The 14,863-nt window shown below is 35.7% G+C and overlaps 1 protein-coding gene across 1 annotated transcript in view; it reads left to right on the top strand.

Moving 5' to 3' along the window:
- Positions 1–566: 566 nt before the first annotated feature.
- LOC148939808 (uncharacterized) overlaps positions 567–14,863 on the top strand; it is a 49,798-nt gene continuing 35,501 nt past the window's right edge. Inside the window, exons 1-4 of the mRNA XM_089105848.1 lie at positions 567–703; positions 5,425–5,650; positions 5,804–6,000; positions 13,776–13,947. Coding sequence (XP_088961974.1) covers positions 569–703; positions 5,425–5,650; positions 5,804–6,000; positions 13,776–13,947 — 730 coding nt within the window. The 5' untranslated portion in view covers positions 567–568. The remainder of the gene's footprint in view (positions 704–5,424; positions 5,651–5,803; positions 6,001–13,775; positions 13,948–14,863) is intronic.

Here is a 14,863-nt window from a genome sequence, read left to right on the forward strand (position 1 = left end):
ATAAGGATTTTTTGTAGCTTCATTTTTGTGTATTTGCTCTCTACTTCATCAATCTCAGTCAAATTTCTCACGGTATTTTGCTCCTTTATTGTTATCTAGAAGCCGAGTTTCGCATTTTTGGAAGGATACCTGAGATCGAGATGTTTAGCCCTTTACAATTGTATATGTAGCCCTTTAGAAAGTGACTTTTGTCTTAATATACATAGGACTTTAGTCGCTTAATTTTTGTGCCTTTGCTCTCTACTTCATCAATCTCAGTCAAATTTGTTTTCTAAGAAGGATACATATGATTGAAATATATAGCCCTTTTCAATTTTATGTGTAGTCCTTTAGATAAGGTCCTTTTTCGTAATGGGTGCTTTGTCGCTGTATTTTGCTCCTTTGTTATTAGCTTGAATCTGAGTTGCGCATTTTCGGAAGGATACCTGAGACCGAGATGTTTAGCCCTTTACAATTATATATGTAGCCCTTTAGACAAGGATTTTGGTCCTATTGAATATTTTGTCACATGTTTGCGCTTTAGCTGACAACTTCAATTTCATTCAAATTTGTATTTTCAGAAGGCAACATGCGCCGTAAATGTGTGGCTCTTTTCAGTTACGCACCACAACATGAAGATGAGTTAGCTTTAGCTGTTGGCGACTCAGTTGATTTTATTGAAGAAGTAGAAGAAGGATGGTGGCGAGGCTCACATCAAGGCAAGGTATGTAATATTTGTAGATTGGGGCTCATTCGATTTGAAATTGTAAGTTCTAGTGCCCCTTTTAAGAACCAAATTTGACTGAAGGGCAACCAGCCTCCTTCCTCTGCTCTTTTCTGCCACCTCTTACCCCTACCGCCCCTCCTCTCATAATATTGAACAGTGGCAAATGGCTCTAAATAATCTAAATTATTTGTTATTCAATTATTCTAAATTATCTATTTAGACTTGTCTATACGTTTTAGTGAAATAGATTGAATGTTTGGTCTTGGTTGTCCAATCAGGTAGGAGCTATTTGGGATCGCTCACTAGGCCAAAAATGCAAGAGGTTTCAAACCTCCAATATCGCGAAACGGCTCCTGTGCCGGAGTAAGTCAAGGCACGCTACGTGTGCCGGAGTTTTCAAATTACTCCAATGTCTCATGGAAGTCTATGGGAATCAAGTTAATACTATCAGGGAGGATTTTGAGGACTCTCGGGGACGGCATTGGAATGAAGTTGACAGTTTAAAATGCTCCTGGGCAAAGGAAAGCGAGAGGGGGGGGCAATGGGACTTCAAATTTTTTGGTGGGGGAGGGAGAAGGGGCTTAAAAGTCCTTGTCTCTGATTTGTCCTGTGTCCTCTGATCTGATTTGCTTCCGGGCAATCTAAACGTTGTTGTACTTTTAGCTCAATGTAACCGAAGACACACAAATTAAGAGTTGAGGATATTATATTATTATATTATATTATCACGGCCCACAGTATGTGGCCCTTGAAATGGGTTGAACTGAGGAAAGCAATTGTACCCAGTTTAGATTGAAACAGAGTATGGGAAGAAGGTGCTGCGAATGTAGCTGAATATGGCCCTGAAACTCTAGTAGCTTCAACATTGGAAGTGGATAATAGGAAATTTGGCTTTCACATAAATGGCTTTGGAATGATATTATGAATGAGAGTTGGCCAGGACGTGCTCACCTCGCACGAATTAGTTCGATCCCGTTCAGTATGTGTCTCGGGGAATCTTTTCTACCTGCCAATGCTCTTCTGTTTGCCCTTTTGCCCAGACTCTCTTTGTCCTTTCTGTCCTTTTAATTGTGTTGTGTTATAATTATTTCTATTTAATTTTTAATTCTTGTTATGATACTTGTTAATTATACGGAACACACTCAAGAAGTTTGATCTGCAAGAAAAACTACGTTGTAGGTATATTTTAATTAAATATCTAATATATAGAACTGCTGCATTAGGTTAAGTATTTAATATAATGCGTTGTGGGCGGCCTGCTTTCCGTAATTTTCTGGTATGTTCCTATAATTTTGTTAATACAGTAGCCTATTGTATTTCCCTCATAATTTGGTATATTACCCAACTTCACTTCTTTAATTAGGATTAATTAGGATTAACCCAACTTTACTTTTTGGGTGTGTTCCGTATAATTAACAAGCACCCTTATTTTTATGTTGCCATTTACCATATTTTTATTGAGTTATTTTAAAACGTTCTGTATGACGTTAATTTAATAATATATTTAACACGTTACTCTAGCATGTTAATTTTGATCTTTTTTTAATTGTGACCTTTTTTTTGCAGTTTGCTGTTTTTTGTTGACGCCCATCCTCTGTTTGGTATTTTTGACTTTTTGCCAGGGAAAATCTTTGATCTCTTCTCTCAGGGTTGGAACTGTATGCCCCAATGAATGTTGTTAGGCTAACGATTTAAACTCTTCTAAACTTCTCCCCCATGCAGCAGTCATTTGAATATCTTTGCCAGCACTGGACATGAGGGCTAGTCATGGTCTTTTTGAAATGAAATTTGTATTACCAATTTTAAGAAGCAAATACATTACAGTTGGAGTAGAAGAAAAGAAACAAAAAATAAAAAAAAAATTACTGACTGAAACAAAATATAGAAACTTAAACATAAAAGGAAAAACCCAGTGATAAGTATAATTATCCCTTGTCTAAGAAGACAAGCAACAGAAAAAAAGTGAAAAAAACATCAATATATAAATCTAGTTTTTAAAAGAGGATTTAGGGTTGATATTAAATTCATCATATTTTAAATTAATATTAACACTAACAACTCACCTCAGCACCAAGCTGCCTTAGGCCAACACCGCTACGCACAGTCCTCCATCCCAATCTATTCAAAGTCTCCCTCTTTACGCCATCACAGGAAGTTCCCATTTCCCTTAAAACTTTTTTTTACATCCTCCACCCCAACCGCGGACGACCTGCTTTCCGTTTATGCTCTCCTGTCTACTTTCACAATTTAAATTAATACTACCACTAACAACTCACCTCAGCACCAAGCCGCCTTAGGCTAACAGCGCTACGCACCCCCCCCCCCTCCTCCATTCCAATCTATTCAAAGTCTCCCTCTTTACATTCTCCCAGGAAGTTCTCGTTTCCCTTAAAACTTTTTTTTTACATCCTCCACCCCAACCGCGGACGACCTGCTTTCCGTTTATGCTCTCCTGTCTACTTTCACAATTTAAATTAATACTACCACTAACAACTCACCTCAGCACCAAGCCGCCTTAGGCTCACAGCGCTACGCACCCCCCCCCTCCTCCATTCCAATCTATTCTAAGTCTCCCTCTTTACATCCTCCCAGGAAGTTCTCGTTTCCCTTAAAACTTTTTTTTTACATCCTCCACCCCAACCGCGGACGACCTGCTTTCCGTTTAAGCTCTCCTGTCTACTTTCACAATTTAAATTAATACTACCACTAACAACTCACCTCAGCACCAAGCCGCCTTAGGCTAACAGCGCTACGCACCCCCCCCCCCCCTCCTCCATTCCAATCTATTCAAAGTCTCCCTCTTTACATCCTCCCAGGAAGTTCTCGTTTCCCTTAAAACTTTTTTTTTACATCCTCCACCCCAACCGCGGACGACCTGCTTTCCGTTTATGCTCTCCTGTCTACTTTCACAATTTAAATTAATACTACCACTAACAACTCACCTCAGCACCAAGCCGCCTTAGGCTAACAGCGCTACGCACCCCCCCCCCCCTCCTCCATTCCAATCTATTCAAAGTCTCCCTCTTTACATCCTCCCAGGAAGTTCTCGTTTCCCTTAAAAAAATTTTTACATCATCCACCCCAACCGCGGACGACCTGCTTTCCGTTTGTGCTCTCCTGTCTACTTTCACAATTTAAATTTAGGATACCTTTAAAGATTTACTGAATGTTCTTGTCTAATATTAATCACACAGGAAGACATTCGAACGTCAATCTTTAATGTCCTATAGACTTTTATTAGACATGGATTATTTTTGTCTTGCAACTTAGTGCAGAAAAGAAGAACAAAATTTCCGGTTTTGACTTTTGTATGAATGATTGGTATTACTCACTAGTGTTTTTGTCTTTATTCCAACCTTTTTCTGTTCTTTTTTTCCGCGTTATAATTGCATTCTTGTGTCATTCATAGACTGAAAAAAAAAAGAAAAAAATCTAAAAAAAAAGAAAAAGTGATATAAATCTCTGTAGAATGTCATATAAATTTAAAATAAAGAAAAGAGGATTCTGATTGCATATCAAATATCTTATAATTGGAAATATTTACATTTATTGGTCTATGCCATAAAGAAGGGCATTGTTGTCAATTCATGAAAATTACGAGGGGGGATGTGCTTTTAAAACCTAGGGGGGTGCTAATTTTTCGTTTTTTTCAATTTTTTAAATAAAAATATAAAAAAGGCATTTTTCAATGAAAATATCCCCCTAAAGAGGTATTTTTCAACACATGGGAGAGCACTTGTCTCTCTCCCCCTGTAATTGACGCTATTGGATGAAAGCCTCCCGCCTGTTTTTACTCCAGCCCTTTTCTGTTAATTTTTTCCCATGACATAATTGCATACTAGCGTCATTCATAGACTGACTTAAAAAAACAAAACAAAAAAAAACTTAAGTACAGATGCTAGCGAAAAAAATGATATCAATCTGTGTAATGTCATACAAATTTAACAAAAAGAAGAAAAGGTGATTCTGATTGCATAGCAAATATCTTTTAATTGAAAGTATTTACATTTTAATGAGATGCATCGTTGTCATGTTTTAAAGAAATGCATCGTTGTCAAGTCACGAAAGTTAGGAGGTGGTTGAGAGGGCAAAATATGTTTTTGAAAGCTAGCGGGACGCAAATTTGTCGGTTTTTTCAAACTTCTAATAAAAAAAAAAAAATTTCAGTGAAAATTTCCCTCAAAAGTCAAAATTTAGGTGGGTATCTGCCCCTCCCTTGTACAATTGATATCACCGGAGAAGGGTAGTAGATTGCTCAAGAAGAGTATGCGTTGAGAACTTGCTTCAAAGTAAAATGAGTATTGGTAATACTTGATTTTATATTATAACACAGCCATTTTTATTTGTAATTATGTGTGATTTATGAACCAAATTTAATATTTATATTTATTATACGTTTTATTGTGTAGTTGACACGTTATCAAAAGACCGCCTCTGCACTTAAATAAGAAATGGTTCAACCAATGGCGTAGGATAGGGGCACCTCCCCCTTGTTTTTATGAATAATCAAATACATTAGACAGTATTTTTTAGTGCTTTGTTCATTTTTATTATGCTCAGCTAAGATGTTAATAAGAGAGAGGGGGGGGGGGGGGAGAAAAAAAAAGAGAGACATAAAATTCTGTAGGGAGAGAGAAAGATAGAGGGGGAGAGAGACCTATAGAAAATAAATTTTCATGTCAGAAATTTTTTGTGCTTCATGTGCATACCTTTTCTAGATCGGTGTTTTCCCCTCCAATTTCGTCTCTGTCCCAACTGAAGTATCTGAAGCAAAGAGTTCACCATCACCTAATTTAGGAACAACGAAGGCATTACCTTCAGCAGCCACACCAACACCTGGAAATTTGCCAATATCGGAGGCACGAAATGCGGCAAATGTTAGTCAGATAGAGATTTTGACTCCGGTGGAAGATACAAGTGCGCCTTCTTTGCCTCCAAAACCAGGTAAAAATCCATCGCTTGCAAGTGAAACTTATATTGTATTCAGGATAAAATCCTGATTTCAAGACTATCTCTATTTCTTAGCTATCTCAATTGTTAGTTACTCTTGAAATTTACCAAAAATTCTTTTTTTTTTTATCAACTTTATTTTTCTAGTGAGAGAGATGGCTCGAGCATTATTTCCGTATGCCAGCCAACATCCTGATGAGCTAGAGTTGAATGAAGGAGATATGGTTGTAATCCTTTCTAAAGAGTGCGAGGACAAGGGCTGGTGGAAAGGACAACTCAACGGAAAAATTGGAGTTTTCCCTGACAACTTCGTTGAACTGATAGTTGTTCCTGCAGCAGCAAGTGTAAGTACAAAAAATTTAAATAAAATGCTAATATTTTTTCTAATTTTAACTAAATAATTTTAGGTACTCCTATGTTAAACGCACTCTTTTATATACTGCAATGGAAACCAGTCACCAAAAACCTGTTTTCGACGGGTTGATTCAACACACCGCTATAGGGTAATACAATGTATAACGTAGTTTTCATTGCGTATACGATATTTAAACTGTTGTTTTTCGGGGTTTAGGGGGGGGGGGGCTAAAGGTACCTAGGTTAGGTTAGGTTCAAATAATATATGCTATGCTTTACCGCCCCCCTCCTCCCCCCTAATATGCAAATATATAGCCCAAATTTGTTTCTAAACTATTATATAGTCATCCTATTTTATTTTATTTCATTAGCATTAACCAAACTAGCTCTATATAAAAGAGTGCGTTTAACCTAGGAGTACCTAATTTTAATTAAAAAAAATTTAATTAAAAAATAAAAGAACCAATTTAAAAAGCTTAAACAACTTAAATAATTTTATTATTTTTAATATTGAAATTTTAACTAAAATACAATGTTTTTTTTTCAAGTTATAATGATAGCCTATAATGTAGTCGACTCTCACTAACTCAAACCACGATTTTTTTCGACTTACGTATTGTTCGACTTGTGCATAGTTCGAGTTATAGAGATCATTCACATAATATTCCACTTATAAAGGTAACATGCGATAGAGGTAAGCCAAATGAAAATCAGTGGTACTAAGGTGCAAAATCGCTTAATATACTCCCTACAGCCACTAGATAGTTAAGAATAACTTAATTCGTGTATTATAGACTCGACATATCAAGAATTTACTTTCAAATGCCAAGACTTGACTTCCAAATGTCAATAATAAATGTAGTTTGCTAAACTTATTTTTGCTAAATGTCCAGACACCTGAACATTGACGTAATCTGATACAAAAATAGGTTAAGCAAATTTTGTACTTTACAAAATTTACACGTTGCAACCTGCATACCGGGGTTTTCACTAGCAGAGGTCCGTTGGAAAAACTTCAAGATATAGAAGTAAACTCTTAACTTGTTGAGGGTAAAATGAAAATTGAATGACGACTTATCTACTGAATTTTGAGTTATAGAGGTAATTTTTGAAATACAAAAACACAATTATTAATACAAGAACATTGAAGAAACACTTTTGTCAGCAAAGGGTTCAATCTTGATATCAATTAACAAAATAACAAAGTCCTTTTAATTTTGTATAGATTGTTAACGGGATTCCATCCATGCCTGGAGAAAACCTGAGAGGTAATAGAGGTAATTCAGTCCCCAGAGAGGGGACTGAAACAAATTATGAAGAGCCACCGAGGAATGTTTTCTCCAGGCATGGATGGAATCCCGTGAACAATCTATACAAAATTAAAAGGACTTTGTTATTTTGTTAATTGATATCAAGATTGAACCCTTTGCTGACAAAAGTGTTTCTTCTATGTTCTTGTATTTTTGGTAATTTTTGGGTCACTTTGACTTGCAAAGGTAAAATGAAACTGCAAAATTATTTCGAGTTATGCATGGTTTTTTTCTTCGACTTAGACAGGTTAAAATTTTAACTAAAATACAGTGATTTTTTCTCAGAATACTTTAATAGCCTTTAATGTAGATGACTCTTGGTAACTCAAAATTCATGGAATCACGATTTTTTTTTTCGACTTGCGTATTGCTCGATTTAGGCATAGTTCGAGCTATAGAGATCATTCTACATAAAATTCGAATTTTAACGTGCTATAGAGGTTAGCCAAATGAAAATTCGCGGTGCAAAGGTGCAAATTCGCTTAATTTACTAATAATGTTGTTCAGATGGGTTCTATCTCCAATTAGTTCATCTATTAACAATAAATGTACAACAACAAAAACGCGAAAATGTATATTGCCCTCCGGTGAGCTTCGGTTTTAGGAACAATTTTTTTAAAGCAATAGAAAGCAATTTGTTTTATAAACAGAAGAAGAAAACGAAAGTTAGTATACAAAAATAATAAGGAATTAAAATAAGCAAAATATGAAAAATTTTAACTAAATAACTTTTATCTCCAAATGTTGTTCAACTGGCTTTTCCCCTTGGATTTAGTCAGTGTTGCCAGTTAACTTTTTCAGTTTAATGCAAGGTTTGATGATGACAGTTTAGGTTAGATTAGGCTTGGTGATGTTAGGTTGGGTTAGCTTAGATTAAGTTTTTAACCCATTTCTGATATTCATAACCTAACCTAACATAATCTAAAATAATCTAACCTAACCTTTTACCGTCATAGCTTGCATAAGACGTAAAAAGCTGTCTCGCAAAGCTAATCGAATCCAAGCATGGAAAAAGGAATTCCGAACATCCACCTATGAATGTCGAAATAAACCAGATTCCAGGCATTCCTGTGTTTTTACACACCCTTCCTGTTTACCTTCCCCAAATTTCTCAGGTACCCATTTAGAGCTGGGTTGACTCTGGCTGAACTTACAGTCACGCCACCGACCCCTGTCCCAAACCAAATAATTGGCCTCACCAGGATTCTAGCCCTCGCCCTTCGGACAAAGGATTCCAAATCCAGCACACCAACCACTCGGCTAGCACCAACCACTCGACCATATATATATATGGTCAGTTATAAATATTTGAATCATTTTTTAGGGGATTAGGGTGCTCTACCTAACTTAGTTCTACCCTAGGATGGTAGACTATCAAACTAGGTAGATAGACTATCAGCTCGATCAACTTGGTGGAAGTAATGAAAAGTCTTGAGCAATAGTCTATCATCCATCCTAGTGTAGAACTAAGGTATATAAGCATAGAGTGCCCTGATCCCCCCCCCCCTGAAAAAAAAAATCATTCCAATTTTTAGAACTGAACATGTCCATAGGCGATTAGGCAACTGAGATTGTTGCCCAATATATTTATACATAGCAAGTAGATATTATATAAATAATATATGTGGGTAAAGAGAGAAGTGTCGGGTCGTGGTATGTTTAATAATTTTTGAAAGGGCTTATGACACTATACTCTTTAATAAGAGTATAAAGATCGAGTCAAGATGATGACGTCACGCCATCAGGGTCTTCTTGTCTTGACGCCTCATAATTGGATCATAATTGGCGCCTAATCTTGACGCCTCATACTTGGATCAAATAGTGAAAAAAAAAATTGTTCTTATTAAATAGTTGATTATTTGTATAATTAATAATTATTGTTATTCTGTCTTGATTCTGGAGATACGATTTTAATTACCTATAAATACTATAAAATCAAGCCTCAAATTCTAAAAAATTTACTCCGAAGGTCTTGAAATCCTGCTGAAAACTCTTTCTCCGCTAGTTGAGGGGATGAATGCTGCCAGTGTTGCCACAAAATACAAAATGGCATTCTTGCATTTCTCTGAGAAAATTTTAACCAGCTCTGGCTAATACTTCTTACAAATGTGAAACTTGATGATGCTTGAATTTTGATGATGCTCGTGAAACTTGATGAATCTCGTGAAACTTGATGATGCTTGAATTTTGATGATGCTCGTGAAACTTGATGAATCTCGTGAAACTTGATGATGCTTGAATTTTGATGATGCTCGTGAAACCTGATGAATCTCGTGAAACTTGATGATGCTTGAATGTTGATGAATCTCGTGAAACTTGATGATGCTTGAATTTTGATGATGCTCGTGAAACTTGATGAATCTCGTGAAACTTGATGATGCTTGAATTTTGATGATGCTCGTGAAACTTGATGATGCTTGAATTTTGATGATGCTCGTGAAACCTGATGAATCTCGTGAAACTTGATGATGCTTGAATGTTGATGAATCTCGTGAAACTTGATGATGCTTGAATTTTGATGATGCTCGTGAAACTTGATGAATCTCGTGAAACTTGATGATGCTTGAATTTTGATGATGCTCGTGAAACTTGATGAATCTCGTTAAACTTGATGATGCTTGAATTTTTCATAATTGCCTTTACCAACATGAAAGGGGGTAAAATGATGGGTAAAGATGGGTAAAATGTGTTATAACGAGTTTTTTAATTTCAAATTTAGGTGGTCTTTTAGATATAGCAGCACAAGATTTTTAGAGAAGTGATAATAATGCATAAAGAATATGAGCTGAGGCGTTGGTTTTTCCATTTTGTTAGTTTGTCCCTAACCCATATCCTAAACTCTTGCTTAAATCGTCTCTATTTTGGGAAAAAACTGTAGAAAACTAGAATTTTTATATGAGTTATGCAGATTAATTTTTGAATTTGTAGTGTATTTCTATGGGATTAGTTGTTTTCCCTTCAAAGACAGAAAAATAGTTCAGAATTAAACGTTTGTTGACAGCCATGTATAGTGGGAACTGAAAAGATAGGAAAGGTCTTAGGTAGAAAAAAAAACACAACCACCGCCATTAAAACTACCCAGTGGAATAATACAGTAATTTTTAAAAACCTAAATGAAAATATTAGCTCTGTTTTTTTTTTACCCCTTTTAACTTGCTTTTTTTACCCCTTTTAACTTGTTTTTTTTACCCCTTTTTAACTTGCTTTTTTTTACCCCTTTTAACTTGTTTTTTTTGCCCCTTTTAACTTGCTTTAGATTAGGTTGTTGATAAAAGGACAAGTCTAGCCAAAAAGGGCACATATAGGGGTACACACAAAAGGGCACATCAGAAAACATGAATATAGTCAACGCAAATTAATAATAATAATAAAAAATACAACAATAGAAAAAATAAAACAATAAAAAATAGATTAAAACAAATAAGTCCGTCTGCTTCAGGTACGTCCATTCAAATGATCTCAGATTATTTGAAACTCCAAGTTTAATATACCAAAGGCAACTTTAATCTTATTTTTTCTAATTCAAATGGCAACCCTGTGGCGTCAGTGGTACCTGTAGGTTTCAATTCATACCAAACCCATGTTACAGGTGTGAAGTTTTATCTCTTATCTAACTTCCATACTCTGAGAGTCAAACTTTAATTTCTTTTTCGACGAAAAACATTTTTTTAATAATAGGATATAGAACTTTGCACTTCTTGCATTTTTGTGTCCTACTAGGGGGATTGCTCCCCCCCCCCGATTCAACGATCAACGATTAATATCAAACATTAAAGGATGTTTGTACGATTATTTTCATAGATTTTGAAATGTACCTTTTTGGTATTTTAAATAAAAAACTTCCTGTTGGTATTTTAATAAAAAAAAAAAAAAAAAAACTGCCACTGCCCCATTTGTATTTGCATTGAAAAGTACGTTTTAAAATATTTCCATCGGAAATGCCTTTTTTAGTATTCCTATCAATTAAAATAAAACAACGATAAATTAAAAAAATTGCTTTTTTGGAATTTTCATTAGAACAAGTGAAAAATACAAAAAGAATTCTTCTCTCAACCCTCCCCCCCCATGCTACCTTTATTTTGAAAAATACCCTTTTTAGTATTTCCATTAAGAATTTCTTTTTTGGTAGTTCTATTAATAAAAAAAGGAAAAATACATCAACAACCTCCTCCCTTCCCAGATTTTGAAAAATTCCCCTATTTTTAGCTGTTTTCCCTCAAAAATGCCTGTTTTGGGATTTTCATTGAAATATTTTTAAGAATTGTCCCTAATAGGTTTTGAGAAATTGGTCCCCCCCTCCCTTCCTCCTTGCATTTCGGTGAATTGACACCACTAATAGATTGCATTTCAATATATTTTTCTAAGGATGAAATAGAGCGAATAGTGATTACCGTCCAATTTCATATTTAAAATAGCCTGGAGTTGGTCTCACCTACTCGTGAATACCACTGATTGGCTACATGCACATTCTTTTGGACTCTCCTACCCCCTCCACCCTCAAATAATATTATGCCAGAAATCTCATCCAGGGGTAAAATTAATTATTTTATTTCTTATATGTTTTAATGATCTTATTTTCAGTCAAAATTTTCCGAGGCTTAGCAGTTCACTCTCTTTTTTGACATCCTAAAAAAAATCACTTTTTAGCTTGAATAGTTTTGCTGTTTGTTCAATAAACACGCCCATTCAGGGATACTTCAATCGACACATTTTTTTTTATCAGTTAAGTATTAAGACCAGACACCGTTATCATTTAATGACCTCACGGAGTATTTTAGATTTAGAAGGTTCAGTATTTCTATACTTTTTCTCATTAACTGTCAAAAAAAAATTTTCGTCAAGTAAAAACAATAATAAAAAAAAAAGTTGTGGAGAAAAAAGTTTTTTTTTTGTAAACACCTAGTGGCTGAACAATTCATTAAGAATTCTAAGAGATCTCTTAGCTTAAATTTCCAGGTATTGTAAGATACATTAAACGCTGGAATGTATCCCAACGTTGAAAAACGTTGGAATAACGTTTGAAATCCCTTCGTTGAAATAACGAACAGATAAACGTCAGAAATCCCTCTGTAATATGTCCGACTGAATTTATTACTACCTCAATAATGACTATTTGAAGCCTCACTAAAGTATTTGGGTTGTCTATGTGTTGAGAAACTTAGTAGTACCCGTGCAATAGGGGGGCAGGGAGAGGATGCTGTTAAACTGAAAGTGGCTCTAGAAGGGGGCCGGGGGAGGATGCTGTTAAACTGAAAGTGGCTCTAGAAATCCAATAAGTAAAGATTTCCTAAATGTAGCAAAGTGATGATTTTTGTTACTGTTAGTTTTAGTTCAAGAGATAGGATGAACTGTCCTTTTTCTTTCTTATTTTTCTTTTTTCTTTTTCTTTTTTCTTTTTTTTCTACCTTTCTTTCAGCAAATAATGAATATTAGCGATGCTTTTTTTTTATGTACAAGGGGAGGGAGGAGTGTTTTACCCTAGGTCGGGTGATCGATCTCGCTGCAGCATTTTTCTCAATTTTAACTTTTTCATTTTTTTCACGTTTTGTCAAGTACAATGGGAGGGAGGAGTGTTTTACCCTAGGTTGGGTGATCGATCTCGCTGCAGCATTTTTCTCAATTTTCATTTTTCATTTTTTCACGATTTGTCAAGTACAATGGGAGGGAGGAGTGTGTTACCCTAGGTCGGGTGATCGATCTCGCTGCAGCATTTTTATCAATTTAAATTTTTTCATTTTTGCACGATTTGTCTAGTACAAGGGGAGGGGGAGGAGCGTTTTTTTTTCACGTTTTGTCAAGTACAAGGGGAGGGAGGAGTTTGTTACCCTAGGTCGGGTGATCGATCTCGCTGCAGCATTTTTATCAATTTTAATTTTTTCATTTTTGCACGATTTGTCAAGTACAAGGGGAGGGGGAGGAGCGTTTTTTTTTCACGGTTTGTCAATTACAATGGGAGGGAGGAGTGTGTTACCCTAGGTTGGGTGATCGATCTCTCTGCAGCATTTGTCTCAATTTTCATTTTTCATTTTTTCACGTTTTGTCAAGTACAAGAGGAGGGAGGAGTGTGTTACCCTAGGTCGGGTGATCGATCTCGCTGCAGCATTTTTATCAATTTACATTTTTCATTTTTTTCACGATTTGTCAAGTACAAGCGGAGGGAGGAGTGTGTTACCCTAGGTCGGGTGATCGATCTCGCTGCAGCATTTTTATCAATTTAAATTTTTTCATTTTTGCACGATTTGTCTAGTACAAGGGGAGGGGGAGGAGCGTTTTTTTTTCACGGTTTGTTAAGTACAAGGGGAGGGAGGAGTGTTTTACCCTAGGTGGGGTGATCGATCTCGCTGCAGCATTTGTCTCAATTTTAAGCTGTATGCTATGACAATTTATTTTTACCGCACAGCAACAAAATGTCTTCGTTTTGATATATATTCTTAAACTTGATAATATTTTTCTAGTCTCCCATCAAGCCAGTTCGTCCTGAGCGTCCTCCAGAGAAACCGATTGGTTTAATTCAGCCAACAGCAATATTATCCTCAACTAGTCCTGCCACGCCTACGGCACCAACCTCAGTCTCTGCCTCGAAACCCATTTCTGTACCTGATAAAGCAGAAGCTTTAACTAGGAAAGGTAAACAGTTAAAGGTGCTACCCTACCCATGATGTACCGTGAGTAGTGTTTGGGTTTTCAGGGTTTGGGTGCATTCCTAAAGTCAATGCAATAAAATATCATTAATTAGTTGTAGTAATTTCCACTAGAACATTCAAATAGTACTAAATATTAGCCCCTCCTATTTATAATATTATCACAGAAGGGGTATAATACCAAAAATATTCTTATTAATTCTTACACTGGGACTGCTTGGTGCCAAATTGGGAATTATGCCAATTTTTAGTGCCATAGTGGTCTTGGTACCAGTTGTTATATCTTGGTGCCATATTTGGTTTTCTACTAATTATTCTTTCTTGGTGCCATGTTAGGATTGGTGCCAATTATTTTTTCTTGGTGCCATATAGGGTTTGGGGCCAATTAGTTTTTCTTGGTGCCTTAATGGGCTTGGCGCCAATTATTTTTTCTTGGTCTCATATCGTGCTAATTGTAACAGTCTTTGATTGTTAAGTTCAGACTTAGATATAAAAACCATGTAACGCGGATCTATACTTTAACGCGATAATTGTCCTGCGTGTTTTCCATCTTTCTCTCCTTTTTCGGGATTTTAAGATTGGCAAGTTTCCACCAAATCGCGCTTACTATTTGAAATAGCAAAGAAATGCTGGAGAGGTTATTTGAAACGCCAGAGATAGAGGTATTTACTTTTGATGAAACTTAGAGTAAAGAGCGAAGTGGTTCCCGTGTGTTATTTATTTGTTTTTTATATACCCACCTGGGAGGAGGTGATAACTTTTGTATATATTTTATAATTCGTTATATTTTTGTCAATAATGTAATTTTTTGTGATGTTCATTTTGTTTTTCAATTATCTTTTTTAGTAACACTGATTTAGTTTCAAGATTTAAAATTAAAGAGCTGTGTCTTTATTTGATGT

The sequence above is a fragment of the Artemia sp. Qi Xiang Cuo genome, chromosome 20, assembly GCF_049724085.1.
Source record: "Artemia sp. Qi Xiang Cuo chromosome 20, ASM4972408v1, whole genome shotgun sequence".
NCBI lineage: Eukaryota > Metazoa > Arthropoda > Branchiopoda > Anostraca > Artemiidae > Artemia > Artemia sp. Qi Xiang Cuo.